Source organism: Corvus brachyrhynchos, unplaced genomic scaffold (assembly GCF_000691975.1).
Source record: "Corvus brachyrhynchos isolate BGI_N302 unplaced genomic scaffold, ASM69197v1 scaffold255, whole genome shotgun sequence".
In the NCBI taxonomy this organism is placed as follows: domain Eukaryota; kingdom Metazoa; phylum Chordata; class Aves; order Passeriformes; family Corvidae; genus Corvus; species Corvus brachyrhynchos.
Window position 1 is genome coordinate 7,918,877 of NW_008238358.1, and position 19,846 is coordinate 7,938,722.

Consider the following 19,846-nt stretch of genomic DNA (forward strand, 5'->3'; position numbering starts at 1 on the left):
TTCTGTAGTCAGTCACTGAGGCAGCCAGAAGGCAGCTGTGTTTCTCACCTCCGGAAACCACATCTGGCTCAGCTACCTTGCTTTTCACCTCTGTGTTACTTGAGGAAATGATGCAGCTTCATCTAACTGCCTCAAAGCATGAGCTCCGTTAGGATGTTTGGTGTTGGGGCCACGTTACAGTTGAGACCTAGATAGAATTTAGGCTTGTTCCTACCTACTTACATCTAAGCCTTCTAAGGTCTTTATCCAGGGAAAGTACTAGTCACAGGGACTTAGGAATTAACCTACTCAGGTACAGCAGTTAGTAGAAAATCAGTCCAAAGCTTTGAATTTCCTGAGTCATAATACTTAAAAGCTATTTAAAACCTAGATCTCAAAATAATGACTGTTCATATAACTCCTTTACCCCACTTGTAACAAACAAGAAAGCATATTCAGCATGTCTCTGTCTAGATATGCAGAACAATGGAGGGCATAAAGAAAACAGTGAAAACCACGCTAAAGCTTTATTTATTTTCTTGGTTGTGAAAATACTGAACTTGTAAAATGTGTACAAGTATGCAGCTAGATAACAGAGGAGAAATGCTGGTGGCCAGGAGAGGTCTGTAGGGGATTTGCAATGAATCAAGTCATTACCTTGTGCGATTTGCTGTGCAGACGCTGATAAGATAATTATCTTTTTTCCTCCTAATTAAAGGAATTAAATCCTGCCTCCATGGGTGTTTTGGATGGAATTAAAATACATTTTTTGATAAATTGCATTGGATGACTGATACTTCTTGTCGTTTTTGTGGGCTCTTACACTTATTCCTTTCACCTTTTGGACAGACACAGCAGATGGCGTTTCTCAGGAACTGTTCTCTGCAGGCCTGGTTGATGGCCATGATGTAGTTATAGGTAAATTACATTTTTGTTTGCAATTATGCTCTTGTGACAAGTTTGTGTTAAATGGATGTGAAAAAAATGTTTTCTCTGATAGTGGTTTTCAGAAAATCTTTTTTGTTCTAATTTTGCTTTCATGTATGCATAGTTCAATCAACAAGGCAATTTTGATACCAGTCCAAGGATTGCTTTAGGAAGTCAGATCTCTTCAGTGGTTTGAGAGGGGTAATATAATATAGTTGTCCTGAAGGATTGTTGAAATTCTATGATTGATCATTTTTGTGACAACTTCATTTTTTTGTTCAATAATAAAATGATTTGTCAGTAGGATTTTGCAAAGTCTGCTTTGGCAGCTCTGAAGTTAGTAAGTCTTCTGTTTGGGTTCATAGGAGGAGGAGCAAGACTGTTCAGGACCTATGGAAATTGCACCTAGTGTTGTTATTTCTGTGTTAAAAAAAAATAAGTGCAATCAGAAATGTTTTCTGGTAGCTGAAAAATACTTCTTTATTTTTCTTTTCCATGCTTAGTAATGTTTTATTATTTTCTTTTACTTGAAATTCAGTGCCTCATAAGGATGATTAATTTGGAAGTGCTTATTTCTCTGTACCGTCTTCCTTTCTTCTGGATGCTCAAGACCAGTAGATGTATAGTCACCAAAATCAGAGGGGGATAATATATGCTAGGTGAGGGAGAACTGAATTGAGAAATACAAGCAAGTCAGTTTTTGTGTTGTGGCAAAAAAATTCTTACCAGTACGTTAAGATTTCCTTACCAAACTCCTCAGTGGTATGGAGAGTGTTTTACAACTCCGGAAGTTCATGACTTGCCTGGAATATTATCTAAAATACGCTCTCTCTGCATTTGTAGTTAAACTCCTTCTGAGAGAAGCCAGTACTTTTTGCTTTTGGATGATCAGAATCTAGATAGATTCTAGCTGATCTAAGAAATAAAATTCCTATCTAATCTTTTACCTTTATTTCTAAAGAAAAAGTATTTTAGGGAGGCTTGCAGATGGTACAGGCTGTAGGCACTCTCAAAGTCACTTCTGCTGCACTGTTATTTTAAGGGTTCAGGCAGAGCAGTTGCTTGGCCTTAGTTTGTTCTTTAAATATCCAGTATGAAAAATGTCATTACCACACTGCTGAAAATATTTTTGGTAGAATTTTCATTTAGGAAAAAAAAAAAAAAATTCTGGCTAACAAAAGAATTGTTATTTGTTGGCTATCCCACCTGCCTGGGCAGTCAGGTGGCATTCTGAGTCACAGCTGGTGACTTGCTACAGTGCAAGTCCTCCTGGGACCCAGTGAGAAATCTTTTCCTTTCTTCATTTTCCCTTTGCTGCAAAGTTCTCTTTCAATGCAAAGTGCAGTACTTCTGTGGAAATGGCAGCGTGAATGGGATTTCTTATCATATTGCAGGGTGCATGATGGGAGAAAGGCAAATGAAAATAGATGTTCTTCATGTGACAAAGTCCCATCCCATAGTGATAGGACTTTGGCCCTTGAAGAAGCACAAATATTTAAACAAGCTTTTCCCTAGCAGGCTTGGTTAGAGACACTGTCCAGTTAGTGATAAAAGTTTACTTTCTTGCTTAGTCCCTGTTTTGAATTGCATCAGACTTTGATTTTTAGGATTATGATGGTTCCTTCTGTACTTTCATGTTTTATTTTTTTATTGTGGTACTAGAAAGTATAAGGAAATAAAATTTCTTGTATATAATGAAATGAATCAACTTATATTTAATTTCACTAATTTATATTTAGTTTATATTAATCTTTTTTTAGTTTCTATGGTGGGATTTTTATCATGTAGCTTACCTCAAGCTCCACAGGCACAAATTCTTGAATGAATTTGTATTATAATCTTGTGTCTGCTTCACCTGTGAAGTTTTCAAGTATGTTTCGACATTGTTACCTTCCTAGAAAATTACTTAAAATTTCATATTTTATTGAAAGAAGAGTTCTGCAAAGTGTGATTTTGCTTTTAATTAAGTAAAAAATTAAAGTTGTATTTTGTTAGAATATTTCACTGTAACAGTGCAATCTTAAGAAGTGTTTCAGTTTAAAGCCAGAGGTCATATAAGAGAGCAGATGGTGCTTAAAATGCAAATCTGTTTACAAAACTAATTTTCTGTGTAAAATTATGTTAGCACCTCGTTCACCCAAAATGATAAGGTTTAAAATCTTCCTATATAGGAAGAAGGGAATAGTATAGAAGAACTTGGTTAACCTTCTTCACCAGAAGAACTGATTCCATTAGTTTCCAGATTGAAAGCAGATGATAAATTACCTTTCATTTTTCAGCTGATTCAGGCAGAAATTCAGCCTCTGTAACCTGAATGAAAACAAAGTTCTGAGACTGTCTCATAAAAGTTGTTCCTGTAGATTCTTTTCATGGATGTTGAAACATGTAGAGACTCAGACAAAAGAGGAAGGTGAAAATACCTATTTTTGTTGAACTCAACAATTTGTCAGCATAATAGCTGATCTTCTGAAAGGATACTTAAATAGGGGTCAGCAAAAGCTGTTGGGAAAGTATGGCCGTGGCATATGTGAGCTGAAATTGTTAGTGTATAGAATTTAACAACTGACATGTAAAGTTCTATAGAATTCACTGCTAAGCATCAACATGCTTCACCTTTTGAGTGTTGCTGGATTTGCTTCACTTAACACAGGCTTCCCAGGAAGATTTCCTTTCTGATGTACTTCAAGTTCAGCTACCTGTTCTGCAGAGAAGCAAAAATCCCAGCTTGCATGTTTAGTTTTGGTCTGATTGGCTGGTTTCTTTTCCTTTAGCATTGTTTCACAGAAGGTCCACGGATCAAGGGAATCAGCACAGAGCATTTGTTTAAAAGCAGACTAGAGTTTGTGTTTGCAGAGGGGAAAATAAGCCTTGGAGCCAGTGGTGTCTTGCTGATGAGGTATTTTTATGCAGTACTGAAATATCTATGTTAAATCAGATCCGGAATATTTTCAAAATTCACTTTGAGATAATGTGTCTCTGTGTGTATGCAATATGTGTATATTATCTGGTAAACATTCATTGGGTAATGCTTCATTATATTTTTGATACCATAAGGAAAACTCAAATCATATCAGCAGTCAATTCTGTTGAAAATCACATAGTTACAGTCCTACTCCACTGGTATATATAATGTGCATATAATTACAATGAAGCCTTAGACTACAGTTAATTTTCTGGAGTCCTTGCTTAAATTTCAGAACCTGAAGGTGTATTTACAATTATTAAATTGCAGTATATATAAAACCACCACCCTCCTCCCTTCCTGAATACTGCTTAAATAAAACCCTTGATATCCATGCCATCAAGAAATGTGCATTTGCCCTCTACTATATTAATGTAGCTTTTAAAAGATGTTTTTGTCAAGGAAGTATCTCTGAAAATGTTGAGCATCATGGAAGATGTACCTTCACTTTTAAATACATCTGACATTAACTTCTGCTAAAAGTCTTTGATGTTGGAGATACCCACTTAAGAACCAGCTGAAAACCCAATAGACTGTATTTTGTAGTGAGGTTATATTTTAAACGTATCAAGCTTTTTCATCAACATCTTGAATATTTTCTTAGAAGTGTGAATACAGTAGATGTCATAATAGTTTGATAGAGTTTACTTTGGTAAGTAAACAGAACTTAAATTGGCATCTAGAATTACAAAGAAAGCCCAACATGGCTGTGGATAAGTTATTGACCACGAGTTCAGAGAACATGCATCTGACCAAATCCAGAACAGCATTATTTCAAGGGTTGTTAAACAGTAAGTAATATATATAAAACATAATATAGCAGTAATATATAGTTACCAATTAATCACAGTATTAAAGCATTTAAAAGCATTAAAGCATTGAAACAGCTGACTGTCTTACAGTATGATGCTGTACCAGTGAAAAAGCACAAGCCCAGTTTGTTAGTACAGTTGCCTTATAGTGGCACTGATAATCTACATTCCTAGAAAAGCCATGGACTTACACAGTAAATATCCTTTGCTTTCCTAGGTTCTGCTCTGCATCTGCTTATACCTAGTTTTACTTTGGCTTGTTAGATTAGTCATCTGAAACTGAGTGAAGTGATGGCTTTTGTTCAACTAATTCCAACTCATCTTACTGTAATTAGTAAATGGGATAGAGCTGCATGAGTGGAAAACACTGCATATATTTATGTGCTCAAAGAGCAGTATGGGTGGGTAACTGGAATAGCACTACCATTTGAAGGCACCTTAGGTTTGTCATTTAATATCAGTAATATTTTGAGGTGCACTGATTTTTGTAATATTTAGGAAATTTTTTAGAAGTTTTGGGTTTTTTTTGTGTGGCTCAAACTGAGTGAAATAACTGAATTTTTAGTTAAGTGTATCACATTTTTATTTATTCCAAAGCTCAATGTACCCATAAACTTTCTAATGAGAAAATTCTTACCAATTAATTTCAACTAAATTAGATAGACAAAATACTTTGTGTTTAATTTTAATATATTATCCAGACAGAAAACATACAGATTTAATGAAAACCTGACTGTGTTTTAAGGCGTTTTGTAGAAACTTACGTGCCTTCAACATGTGTACATAACTCAGTATCTCTTTAGAAAGACATGCAAATGCATTGTAAGTGGAAGAATATCTCTAAAATCCCCGGGGTTTAAATAAGGACTTAAATATTTCAACACATCTGGCTCATTTAGAGCTAATGCACTGAAGGGTGACTCATAATGATGAGACTGCCAGGAGCTCTGGAAGCCTGAGCTGCACCTGCAGCTAATGAAGTTTTGTGTCTAATTGCACCTAAGTTATTTTAGACTTTAAGTGTTGGGTGCACTTGAGGAAGTGTATTGTGTGAAGCTGGCAGGTTTCACAGAAGTCAAATTCATCCCACCGTGATGAATTTTCAGTGTGGTGGAAACTTAAAGGTTCAAGGTTAAAAAAAAATTGTGTTAGGTGAATAATCACTGTTGCTGGGGTTATGGCAGAACTATAAATATGTATACTATAAATTCTCCCAAGTGTGCAAATTATTCTTCACACATACATATATGTGTGTTCATGTGTCACAGTGAATGTTCCTGTCTGACAGCCATGATAAAGCAAGTAATAATTTTTAGTTATTTTAAAGAAAAAAAAGGTATAATTGGAAAGCACCTTCAAAGAAAGTTCCTTTTTTCAACACACAGTCCACTGCTTCCTACTTAACTGTGTAAATGAGGAATAAATCTGTCTGGTTATTAGTGGGATTAGTTTGTGTTTTGCCTGATACAGTAAGTGATAAACTCTTTGGCTTGGAGTGTGTCTCCTGCCCTTCATAGATCTGAATCAAAGTTTCAAGGATTTCCCTTTCTAGTTAAGAAGAAAACAAAAAAAACCCAGTTGTGAATTTGAACCAGGAATTGCAAAAGCAGCAATATATGTAATGTTCCTGTTTTCAGTAGTAATTTACTTGCTGTTCTTTATTTCCTTGGCATTCACTTCTCTGCCAGTGGTTAGTATGTCAAAATAAGGATTTATTGAGGTTCTTCAAACTAGATGTATTTTATTTCAGAACCTAACACCATCACATCAGGGAGTCTTTTCTAAATATATTCTCCTTGTTTCAAGTTTCAGATACAAGGTATTGAAGTAGCCTGGCTGCTATTTCATCTTCTTAATAGTTTTGTCAGAACATTATCTATAATTCATAGCTGAACTTGGGACAGGAGGACTTGTGAAGATCTGATAGGGAGAGGAGATTACAAAGTAATAATATGCATAGCAGAATATGACCTGCCTTATTTCTGCATAGACCTATATCTATATATTTCAGATCTAATCCAGTGTGATGAAGATACTTGTTAGAGCTGTCTTCAGTATCTTGATGATTATCAAACTGTTGTCAAAACCTGTGTCTGAAGACCAGCACTTGATTTCTACATTCAGTTACAGGGAAATGATTTTTTCATTTTTGCAAATGAAATAGTAATTCTTTTGTATAGAGAATGCAAGAGCACAATTTACTGTAATATTTCAGGCTTGTTAAATAGCCCTACTAGCAGTGTTGGGCAGCAGGTCTAAATTTTTATTTTAAATGTTCATTTGAGAATAGACTGAGGTTTAGAATGCTCAGGATCATCAAAATGAAGGGGAAATGATGAAATATGTATGTACTCATCCCTCACCTTCCTAAATAATCTACTCCATTAGGCACATGAAGAATCAAGGTCTGAAATAGATAAGTATTTAATTATCTAAATATATTCTATTTATCCTTTTATAATGGATAAGTAGAATATCCTTTTACTTTGTTTACTTATCCTTTTAGTTTGTTTTAAACATGCAGTGGTTTGCCTAAGCATTTTTCACATCCTCTGGGGGAAGAAAAAATCAATTTGAAATATCAACCACTTTTTTTTTCATAAGTTTCTGGGAAAAGGTACAATTTTCCAGCAGTATTAATATTTTAATTTATCAATAAAACCAATTATAACAGTTTTGGTCTTTTCCTTTTTTTTTCCCCCCTCTTCTCACAGATTGTAGAATGTAAAATGTTACCTTGGGATCAGCTATCCATACTAAGTAATTGAGAATTCAGGAGCTTAATAATGTGGTTTTGGAATTGAAATAGGTAGATTTCCAGCACTAACTTATTTCACCTTCTATTTGGATACAGTACTTCTGTCTCATAAAATACACTGCTTCTGTTGGGTGCAAATTTTTCCATCAGTTACCAGAGAAAAATTACAACTTGTGTATTACTTTATCAGTCCTCAGTTTTCCAGTTTTTGCCTGTGACCCTTGGATATCAATACTCCATATTAATGGGTCTTAATATGAAGATGTTTGACGTCTGCTATTATTTTGTCAAGGTGTTGGGGTCTTTTTTTTTTTCCAGTTTGAGCAAGGGTAAGTATTTAAAGTCTTTATTTGTGGGTAGAAGTCGATCAGGAATATATGACTCTGATGTCTCTGCCATGCTTTTGAATAACCTAGGGTAATTGGTTAGTTATTAAAGCTTTGGTTCCAACCAAGTCTCTCTTTTTTTTTTTTTTTTTCCTTTTGGAACAAGATAGCCTGGTGCCAAATGCTGGTTAATGTCCTTAATGTCTAAAATAACATGAATGAGCCTAAACCTAGGTTGTCTGTATAGAATAAGGAATTAATACAGTATTGGGGCTCAGAACTCATGAACCACACAGCTCAAGTGGTGTTAATAATTACTTTAAACTGTGGAAGGCGCAGGTTGAAATTGTTCTCTAGAATCCCTGTTCACTAGGATGCTGTAGGAGACCATTTTCAGTCTCTCAGTGTTCCTTTCAATGTAGAACTGCTTTGGTCTTCTGTCATCCTGTACCTGCCCTCTTTAATCTGTGTTTTCTGATTGTGAGGCTGCAAATTGAGCTGTTGGAAATTATCATAGTATCAAATGTTTAAATGGAGATAATATCCACTGTCTTTTATCTATATCTACTGATTCAGCACCACACTTTGAGAAATCAGACAAATTTGTGAGCCCTAATCTTCCTTTGATAAATTTCTAATGACAGCCTCTTCATGAATAATACATTCCTAAATGTTTTTAATGCTTCTGCCGTATCAGTGTCCAATAGCTTCCTCAGAAGAGAAGCCAGGTTTGCTGTTGATCTTTCTGGTTTTTTTTATTTCTTACTTATCAGAATCATGTCTGGGTCCTTATAGTTCTCTAGCAATAAACACTTGCTGGTTAGCTGCCACAGATCTTCAAATGCTTTAATATTTCTCTTGCTGTTGTTCTCAAACAACATAAACAGAAGGGATTTTTTTACTAGCATCCTGAATGGTTGAACTAATGGAATCACATTACACTTAAGTGACCTTTTTGATCTCTCTTTGAAGAGCCATTTAATCTTTCAGGCAGACAGTTTGTGAGCTATTAGATAATAACAAGACAGACAGAGATCTGGAGGAATTGTTACCAAAAGCTCTAAACACTGATTGTTTTCATTGTTTGCATAATATACTATAATCCAGTGCTAGCTAGGTTTTAAAACTTAGTTTTGACTTGGTTCTGAACTTGCAAATGCATGAAAACCGCTATGTAGTATGAAATATAAATGAATGCATAGATTGCAGTGAACCTCTTGCAATATGTGAAATGGCCTCAAGAGCATGCATAATAAATTCAGCCTTTTGGAGGAAAACCCTACCAGTAGCTGAATTTTCAGGAGTGATAATTCCACTGAAAAGTATATCCTGCTACTCAGGCACCCCGCTTCCTAAGACCCATACAGGAGAATACAGCATTAATCCTCAAACCAGAAGACTCCCAAGGCAGTTAATTATGGTGAGCTCTGTGTATCAGATGAAAATGGTAAAATAACTGCCTCCTGTTGGGGAAGAGGTAATATTTTAAAAAATCAGCAGGTCTAACAGCCATACTGTTGATGAAGTAGGGAGCAGTTGAAGGTAGCTATTTTTTATAGACTGAGTTTTGGACTACATAAAAAATATTTCACTTTTAACTTATTAAAAATATTTTTCATTTTCTCAGAGGTTATAATTTTTCTCCTTTTTTTGGTGACAGTAATTTTGTGCCTGAATAATGCTTCCCTTTCCTCATATCTGAATTTCAGGATTACAATATGCAATAGCTTTGCAAACTACTGAACCTAAGCATGAATTCATGAGCTATTTCTGAGGTTGCCCATCCATTCTTTGCAAAATGGAAAAGCAGATGAATCATTATTCTTTTGAGAGCACCCCAGAAATATCGTCTCAAGCTTTAGATTCTGCTTGTGTCTGTGTTTATGCCAGATGGCTCTGGCTTAGTTGGCTGGGTGGGCATTGTACTGGAAATAGTTTAACTGTATTTCATATAGCTTTATTTACTGTCTCATTAATTTTAACTTTTCCAGAAGTTCTCCTTCTTCAGAAGCCATTAGGGTTAAGTTTCATGCTGTGTTAAGAATTTTAAGTAACCAGAGAGAGAGCTTTGTCACATCACAGGAGCAGAACAGCTATTAGAGACTGCCTGAAGTATGGTTACTCTCTTTTATTTGTAAGACCTTAAAGGTGGCCTTTTTTTGTTCTGTTACCTTATATCGATAAGTCATTTAAAAACTGTAATTTATGTGGTTGGCCAAAATTGTCATATAGCAAAGAGTAACTTCTGTTATATACATGCCAAAGCCTCTAGTTATGTGGAGTTTTTTTATTTATTCCATCTGTAATTCGCAGCCTGTGTTGCGTATATTTATATGCTGGGTTTGACCTTTTATCCTATTGCATGTTCTGCAAGTGCAGGCACTTATTTGTCAGAATGGCACAACCATTTGTCAGTGAGCAAAACCTGCAAAAGAACCTGGAATGATTTGTGGTGTGTAGGTTGATTATATGTCCTTCAGAAGCCTTCTGAAGAAAGCGAACAGCACCTCATTTATTGTTGTAAACAACAAAAAGCCCCTTGTGCTAATGCTACCTGCTGCTAACGTTTGAAGAGAGCTTTTGCTTCAAGGCATGATTTGAAGTATATTTACCTGAGGTTACTGCTGGCAAAGATTTTTCCATCACCGCTTAATTTTTTCTTGTTCATGTTTCTTCTTCTGACTTTTATAGGTGCATGGCCATAACATATTGAGAAACATTCTGCAAAATAAAGTTGAGTATAGTAGATACAGGTCTTGTAGAAACAGTGAATTCCCAACAGAATTTTAATTATCAATTAGTGCTTCTTGCAGGCGAGCTAATCTATGAATTTCACAAGTACAACATCCAAGACATGACTTCAGAGTACTTCAAAGAAAAATGGCTTTGTCAATAGGAACTGCAGTATACTTAACTTAGAGATAAGGTGTAAAGTAGACCTAGAGACATATATTTTACAATGCTCTTCACGTTTCCAAATAATTTAAGTATCTGTGGAGAAAACAATTCCTGCCTGTCTAGAAAGTCCTAGTGTGAAACTCCTTTTCACTTTAGGGAGAGTGTTACTGTATTAAATTGACTTTGTTCACTGACTTGCAATACAAGAATTGTTGGGACTGCAGGGTGGGGAAAGGTGGTGAGAATGGGATGGTTATTTTCCTCTCTATTGTTTGCAGATGTAATTGGGTTCACCTGCATCTAGAAACTTTAGTCTCATTTGTCTTATTTAAGCCAAATTAGAACTTTGCACATGAACTGTACTAGGGGGGTTAGTGAGTCTTGGCCTAATAAATAATTTTCCCGAATGAAAAGAGCCTAAATCCAGTAGCTGGAGGAGATTTTAATCAATAAAGCCTAATAGTTCCACTTAATTGGGTTTTTTTACTTGCCTGAAGTGACCACTAATTCTGAATTAGGGTTGTATTAAAAGACAAGTGAGTAAATAAAACTGTGTCCCCTGTAGCCTTTTACTGTACACTGTTCTTGGCTTTCTTGAGGAATGATAACCATCCAAAATACCACTAATTTCTATTATACTGTTTAGGTAACAACAACAACAAAGCATTAAATATTTACATATATTGGAAGTTTAATTTTGCAATTTTTACTTGGAAATTTTTAATCTCTTCACTGGTAAAGAATCAATCAGCCTGAAGGGTCAGAGCTTTTCAAGACTTCAGTACGACTTGTGACATCCCTGATGCCACTTACCCCACTGTATGCTAGTTCATTAAAACACTTGCTGATCATGGGCTGCTGTTTGCAAATGCAGTAATAATACCTTTGCCAGTAGCTGCCTTAGGGTGGCTGGAGGGTTTTGCTCTCGGGGGGAATAGCCCAGCAGCACACTGACTTGCCTTAGTTGTTCCACAGCTGTTCAGCATTAAATTAAAAAGGCTGCCCCTCCTGAAGATACACATGCACTTGAAGCTCGTATTTTTGTAACATTTTATTTAGGTGAAGTTAGAAATCTTGGGATTTAGGACCCAATGCCTATCTGGTTTTGTAGCACTGTCCTCATTTCAGTGAAGCCAGCTAACACTAGCTAGAGAATTTGTTCTTTTTTTTTTTTTTTTAAGATACCTTTTACAGAGATTTGGATAAGCCAGAGCTGAGCTGCTCTTGAGTGCATGATTGTATTTACAGATTTTTAAGACATAAAAAATCGAAGCTATTCTATCCTGGCTTCAGGAGCTATGAGGCTGAATGTTCCTTTTTGCCTACATATGAGGTTCTAAGTGTTAATTGTAATGAAAAGCATTATTTTTAGCATAATTATTTGCATGTATTTTATCAGGTAGGAGGTACTGTAATAAAATTGACTTAAAAGATTGTGTAAGTGAATTGTGTGATTAAAATAAAAACCGTTTGTAATGGCTAGAATGAAGATTATGAAGCTTAAAAATGGAAAGAATTTCTATTATAGTGCCTGTAGTTGAGTTCATTTAACTGTGAAGGTTAATTTTTTTCTTTATAAAAAGTGTTCTCTACAAAATGTACCTTATGTTTGCTTTTAAGTCCCAGTTTCAAACACCCTTTCATCTCTGGTTAAGTTTATTACAAGTGTATAAAACATCCTTGATGCTATTTTAGTTGTATAAAGAAAATGAGACCCACAGAAAATTGATTTGCATTTAACAGTGGTAGATTAGCCTAATTGTTTACTTCTCTAAATTCCCTTGCTAGATACTGTACTTCCCCTGTGAGGTGAATTTCTGTTATTACACAGTGGATCGTGCATGATCAGGCACAGTGGGAGTGAAAATGTTGTCATCAGAATGTTAGAAGATGGAGGAAGCAGAAACCTAAGTTTGTAGCAGTAGGACATTGAACATGCAAATGTTTGGTGTGTATCTTCCACCGTATGAACTATGTGGAGAGAGTTATTTATGGGCAGCATCTACTTTCTTGCTGCTCTGCTTTATGGTACTCACCTATTCAGTGTACTAAGAAATGTCTGCTACTTAATACCTGTTCGTTTCCTTTTTATAATCTTGTTTAAACAGCTCTGCCAGGTGTGAAATATTTGTCTCATGCTCATATCCTGTTGATGACATCTTGTGCTCATACATCAGTCTTGAACAAAGGCCCTTTATGATTTGGTCTGAGTTAGTTCAGGATCTATGACTGTGCAAAGCTGGGGAGCCCGTTCCGTAAACATACAAAGCTGAAAGCAGCCATACTTTTTTTTTTTGGTCAAGATTAATGGTAGCAGTATTGTTAAAACAGACCAATTAAAAATGTAACTTAGGTGTTTTGATAGAAAAAGTGTTTATTAATTTCCTGCATTCTCCTCTGTTTTCAAAGAGTAAATTGTTTCCTTCCTGCTATTTCTGTTACAGCATAGAGCTTCCTTTTCTGGATGCTCAGGCTCTGTTCATTCAGTTTTTTCATCAAGTGTTTATTGCTGTTACTTCAGAAATCTTGATCGTGTTTGCTAAGAGAGTAGTTTGAAGATCATCTCTTTTTTTATCACACTCATAATTATGTTTTAACTCTTTTTTTTTTTCCTGCTAGTGCGCTGTAACATTTCACCAAGAGTCTGTGTCAGTGTTGATGCCAGCCCAAAAACGGGACAGAAACACATGCATAAAGCCAGTTAGAGGGGACAGTGAGCTCAGCCTCCTGCTAGAAACTTGTGCAGATCGTGACCCTGGCTATAGCAGAAACGTGATATAAATCATGCCAGCCATCACCTTATCCTTGGCTGTGTGATTCTCCCATCTTCCTTGCACTTGCATTTGTGTGATTGTTAACTGTTTATGGAATAGACTCAACTGAAAATTAGTAGGGTTTTTTTCTGTCATTTGGTTTTCAGGCAGATTTTCCCCCTGAATCAGTTCACATAGTCACAAAATATCGGTGACTGCGAAAGAAAGGAAGCAGGATTTATGGCAGCCCAACTTCCCTCTGAAACAGCAGCTAGAGAGTGATTAAATGATTCAAGTGGTAATTTACAGACATGTATGTATGTAGAATTAAGTGGAAGATTCAAGAAAAGGCTTGATGTCAAGTTGAATGCAATTTTTTGGAAATCATATTTTTGTGTCTTTCTTTTACAGTTGCTGCTAACTTACAGAAGATAGTAGATGATCCAAAGGCCTTGAAAACATTGACTTTTAAGTTGGTAGGTAAAAGCATCAATGGAAGAAACAAATAAATTATCACAATATTCACATAGAGTCTGGGTTCTATGTCATTTACAGCTATTTTGTTGAATAAATGTGTTGACAGGTAAGGTGATGGAAACTGCTGTGTATTAGACAAAAAGATTAAACTCTGTTTTGAAAGGACAGCTCCATAACTGCATGGGGAAGGTGGTTCAGTCACATGAGTTCTGAGGCAGTCTGAGGTTTAGGTGAGAAACTGCAGCAAGAAAGCCCCTGGGAAGAATAGCAGAAACAAGTAAAGCAGAGAAAACTGTAATTGCTAGGTTAACACTCCTTCACCCCCACCCCCTTAGCTCTACCCTGGCTGAAGTGTCCTCTGTTAATGGACATATTGTTCCAATCCCATTTTTTACAACCCCTGCCACCATTTTTCTTGCATGCGGGTCACCTTCTCCACTGCTTGCTTCTCCTTAGTTCTTCTTTTCAACCTTCTTTCAGTTGACCATCCCCACCTGCGAGCTGATCTTTCTCCCACTGTATTTCATTACTGTTTCTCCCTCCCCACCTCTTTCTATCTTCTGTATGTATGTCATCAGACCCTGGCTTTGGGCTTGGGACTCTTTACTGTGCTGTATTTTGTGCCCTGGACCATGGGTCCTGAATTTTCATCAACTTTGATTGTAGCATGATAGATTTAATTTAATATTAATAAATTTACATTGCAAAAACTTGAGTCAGAATTGATGTGCTGTTTGTTTTTATTTCTTGCTAAAATGAAGCTGAAAAATTTATATACCTGAAGCTATTGAATTATTAGGTATGCAAATAGCAATTAGTTTTCAGCACCTTTTGCTGAGAGTGACTCAGTCACACATGAGAGACTAGACTGAATGTCTGTTAGATAAGTGGGTCTCTAGAATCACAGCTTTGTTTATAAAAGCAGCTGCTTCAGATGGGCTGTAGAGAGCCATTTTTAGACCTAGTTGATAATGATGTGTTAATTCAGGACTGTTCTTCCCATGTCATTCTTTATATAGATGTGATGAGTTTTAGCTGACTCATTTGAACTCATTTTTCCCCTACAGTCCAGTAGAATCCCCAGAACTTCCACATTCCTTGTGAGAAGTGGTTGGGGTAGGAAAATAAAGACGTGTAACTCAAATTCTTTTGTTTCTCTGGCCTTTGTTATAAATATAGCTTAAAGGCTGATGCTTTTCTTACTGCAGCTGATCTGTGCTCTTGCTGCCTTAACATCTGACTTGGCTTTATTGTGTAGTAAATGGCATCTGACCAAGAGCATTTAGATAACAGATACTCCAGAGGCTCTGCAGAAGTCTGGGTTTCTCGATCCCACACTTAAAATAGAGGCTTGTGATTCCACAATGTAATATCCCATAGTGTCTGGGTTGTATATGTTGAAAACAAATCCACTTGAAAATTTAGGTTGGGATATTTTTTTCTGTTTTTTGGTGATTCAGTTGGATTTATTGCTGGGGTCCAGTCAATGTAACGTAGTATTTCAGATGCCAGTAAGTGAATGCTGCTATCATCCTGCTCCTTACCATAATCAGAACTAGCAGACAATCCAAAATCAATGTCCCTGCTGTAGGTAAGTTCCACTGGATAGGTAGCAATTCTGGAAGTTAATTTTTAACCTTAGTTTCTTCCTGATACTTTTGACCTAGGTTTCCTGCACTAGTTCTTATTTTATGGGGAAAGACCGTAACAAGAAGTATCCTAATTTATTTTTATCCTTGGATTAATTTGATATATGTTCTGCTTCTGCCTATTTCTGTATTGTGTAGTGAAGTTGCTGAATGAATTGTTGCCTATGAGAACTCTCTTATATCTTGGTATGCAATACTGGGTCTTGTTACCTCTTAGCAAGATCTCATTGAATCTGAGAGCGCTTGTATACGAGTTGATTAAAACACATTTTATTGGTAAATATTTAATGAGGATTAAAGGTCTAAATGTAGCTAATCCTATATCTATTCAGAAAATTCAATTGAAAAGTATTCCTTAGTCCAGGATTAGTTGCTAGTATTTCTGGACATGGAGTCTGGTTAGTATCTCACTGCTTAAAGGCTGCTATTGCTGGTATTTTGCTGCTATATAATATTTCTATTCACACAGCAAGAACGTTCATATTTGGGGGCGAAAAGGAACAGTTTATATCTTAACTATTTTTGTATTTAATTATTATTGAAATAATAAACAAAATTTTTAAGGTGAGATGCCTGGATGGCAGGGGTTGGATTCCCCCTCTTGCATATTTTTTAAAGAGTGTATCTTTGATCTTACAAAGAGGTCATTCTGCAGAAACATATATAGTGTTAAATATCCCCTAGTTGTCTTGGCTAACACAGAATGAAAACTTCCTTTAGGAGCCAGCTGTCCACACTTTGGGAAGGAGGCTGCTTTAATATACAAATACTCTTGGTAACACTCAAGGAAACACAAAATTATTGCACAGCATAATGTGCATTTTGTGTAAGGACTGCTTATCAGAAAGGGTGGGAAAAAACCCATTAATGAGAGAGTGTATTCAGTCTGTACTGAATACTTTTATGTTGCAGTTTGTTTATAGTATTTGTATTTATGCTAAGCACAAAATCTAAGTTAATAGATTCCAGGTGCATTAAATAGATAAAATATAATACTGATAAGGAAGGCATTTAAAAATCTATATGCATCTAGATATGTTACTTAGCATGGTTTTGAAGAGATTGATAGCTAGCTAGAGTGTAGAACAGTGTTAGTAGTATTAGCACTTTTTAGCATTAAAGTTTAAGTGCAAAATTGAAACTGCATTTATTTGGTAAATTCCCAATCCAAGAACCATTCAGATATCTGAATAGTTACCAAGAGTGATGATCTCAGACCTTTAACTTGCTACTTCTGTGGAATAAGAGCTGTGAAATACTATCTGGAGAGAGATCTTCTGTTGTCTGTGTCTGCTCAGAGTAAATTTGAAGGACTAGCCTAATGTAATAATTCCACAGGTGTCAACATAGTTTATTTCTTGTCATGAAAATTCAATGGATTATGTCACTTGGTGCACCTTGTATGCACAGTCTGAAAGCTCTTTACCTTATAGTGCATGTTCATGAACCAGTTCTGTTAAAGGGTTCAGCTGCTATTAATGCAAAAAAGGATCAAAAGATTTTTCTAGGGTGAACCAATTGTTCTGTTGAGGATATTTTGTGATACGCAAAAGAATCTGAAGGCATCTGTCATAAGTAAGTAAGTGTTACACACTTCTAATCCAATTGTATTAATATTTTGTCTTATCTAACATGCAGATAAAAATGTATAAATACCTTTATTTAAAAGGTAGTCACTTTGTCCTACAGATGCCAATTTTGTGTTTAAAAATCAAAACATAAAAATATTTTGCCTCCAGCATATTTTTTCTAAAACAGACCTAAAGTAATAGTTTAGTCCTGAGCAAAGTGGTTTTATATTCTTACTTTTACATATGAAAAATTAACTGATCTCTTGTGCCAGTTTGTATTGTGATAGGCTTTACTGAAGAATCTAAACTGTACGTTACTAGGTTGCACTGTCAGGAGGGAGCTGTCCTTTTGCAAATATTAGTATTTACTCTTCATAGACTGCTTCAATTTCTTGTTTAAAAATTCAGCTGGTTGGTATTCCAAACTAACTTGCTGGCTGGACTCATGAGACATTTTCTCTGTACAGCACAGTGGTAAAAAGTGGATTCTGTACATGTATATTAGTTGTTCCTCATGAGTGAAAACCATTTACTCCCATGAAAAAGGAAATTTGGCTCCAGTCTGGAAAGTTTGGCTTAAAGAATTTGGGTATTTCAGTGTCCATTTTCCAGTATTCTTTTCTGTAATTTTTAATATTGACTACAAGAGTTTGCTAAAATTAAGGATGCAACTGGTTGACACTGACGGAGGCTACATGAAGCAGTCTGAAGCTTTCCTTCAACCAAGCTGTTTGCTGACTGGGCGAGATGGGGAAACTTTATATCCTGGTGCTTTGTAGCGTGATAATACTAAACATTTCTGTTTGTACTTGCAGGCCTCTGGCTGTGATGGCACTGAGATTCCCGATGAAGTGAAACTGATTGGTTTTGCTCAGTTAAGTGTCAGCTGATGTCTGTCCCTTGACCCCAAGCCGAATTGTGAGATTGCGAAAACGCCAGCTTAGATGCAAAGGAAAATTAATGCACCACACACTGAGTTCTGCTTCATTATCTAGCAATTCACAAAGTCAGAACAAGCAAAGCCCACAGCTACACCGCTGCTGTTAACTTTCAAAATGCTCCTAAATGTCTCTTAGCAGCTGATTTGGATTCCCCGTAAGTGAAAAGCCTGTGGAAATGCACTCAGGTGGCTGTATTTATTGGTTATAAAAGGAATTTTCTATCAAGCTTACTTCTTTCATAGACTTTGAGTGATACTATTTTACCTGTACTTGTGGTTGATAATACTGCCTCTGTTCTGTTACATTTAGAAATTAACATACATATAAAAGTTTAGAATTATTAGCCAAACTTGAATTCTAGTTTTAAAAATGACTGTGAATTTTATTTTTCATATATTTATGCATTACACATACTAGTAATAAGAAAATTATTTGACTTGATTATGTGCTATTTGCAGTTAAGCTCCCACTATTTTAAAAAGTTTCAGATATGTCTTTGAAGTATTTGGTAACTTCTAGGGGTTTCTTGAAATTATTTGATTTGGCATTAGCAAGCTTTTGTTGGTTGTGTGTAAAAAAAAACCAACAGTCTACAAACTGATTGTCAAGGGAGTGGGAGGTGCCTTGCAGATATTAATGTTTTAAGAATGTGCCTGAGGCTGCTTATATAAATAATCTCCATTTTCTAGAAGTACCATACATATGGTACAATATATAAAAATATATCTAGTTACCTGGGCAAGGAGGGGATATACAGTAGCAAAGGTGTTAAGAGTATTTTGACTATGCTTTATTGGGGAGTCTATGAGCTAGAGCTACTGTGAACTGTTGTTGTTAAGGTAGAAAGCCTACTGCGTCCATCTCTGATCTGACTTACCCTTAATGATAGAAACTGGTTTCATACAGGTGAATAAAAACTTGAAGAATGGAACTAAAGCTTTATTTGAAATTCTGCAAAATACCAAGGTGAAGTGAAAATAATAGGGCTTTGTGCAATGATCAAGTAAAAGTCTGTTACAAAGAAAACACTTTGACCCAAGTAGTCCTCTGCTTAACCTGTGACATAGATGTTACGGAGCTAGGGAACTTTAGAAAGACTTTCACATGTGGAGATGTGTTTCTCAGAGGTTACAATTTAAACTACTTCCTAGTTAATCCTAGATAAGTGGCAGCTCTTTAATGTACTGAAAATGGCAAATATATATTATTAAGAGAAGTTATTTATAATGCCTTGTCATAATCATTGAGGTGTTCTAGAACTATTTGCATACAACTCAATGTAATCCCATCCTATCCTACTGTTTACATGATGATTACTCCAAGATGACTGCAAAGGTTAAAAAAATAAAACTAAAATAAAGATGTATTGCACAAACTGATTTGTATTTTCAATTTCCATGCTCTGAGTGGATTACAGTGTTGTTATTACAAAAGGTTGGTGCCCTTACTTAGTTTGGGAGCAGCAGCTGGGAAGGAGGAGAGGAAATGCCGCTTACTCCCTCGGGGCAGAGGGTTGCTTTGGCTCCTTGCTCTCTAGGGCTTTGCAGAAGCCATTTTTAAGGCTCCCAAGGTGTTACTTCAAGAAATCAATGGTTTTCCCGCGGTCGGCCCTGTGCGCTGCTGGTTTGTGTGGGCAGAGAGCGGGAGGGCCCGGGGTGGGGTCCGCGGCCCAGGTGAGACGCCCTGGGGCTGGTCAGGCCTCTTGGGGCGATTGGTGGCCGCAGAGCTCTTGGTGGGCGAGCCTTGGTACTGGGCTGGGTTTTGGCAGGCCTGCGGGCGGGGGCACACAACGG

The 19,846-nt window shown here is 36.2% G+C and overlaps 1 protein-coding gene across 3 annotated transcripts in view; it reads left to right on the plus strand.

Moving 5' to 3' along the window:
* STK39 (serine/threonine kinase 39) overlaps nt 1-19,432 on the plus strand; it is a 73,029-nt gene extending 53,597 nt beyond the window's left edge. For 2 of the 3 annotated variants that reach the window (XM_017735768.1, XM_017735770.1), the window contains exons 15-17: nt 829-897; nt 13,827-13,891; nt 17,928-19,432. In XM_017735768.1, the coding sequence (XP_017591257.1) occupies nt 829-897; nt 13,827-13,891; nt 17,928-18,002 (209 nt within the window). In that variant the 3' untranslated portion in view covers nt 18,003-19,432. The remainder of the gene's footprint in view (nt 1-828; nt 898-13,826; nt 13,892-17,927) is intronic. The other variant, XM_017735769.1, reaches the window with a different exon arrangement.
* The last annotated feature ends 414 nt before the right edge of the window (nt 19,433-19,846 follow it).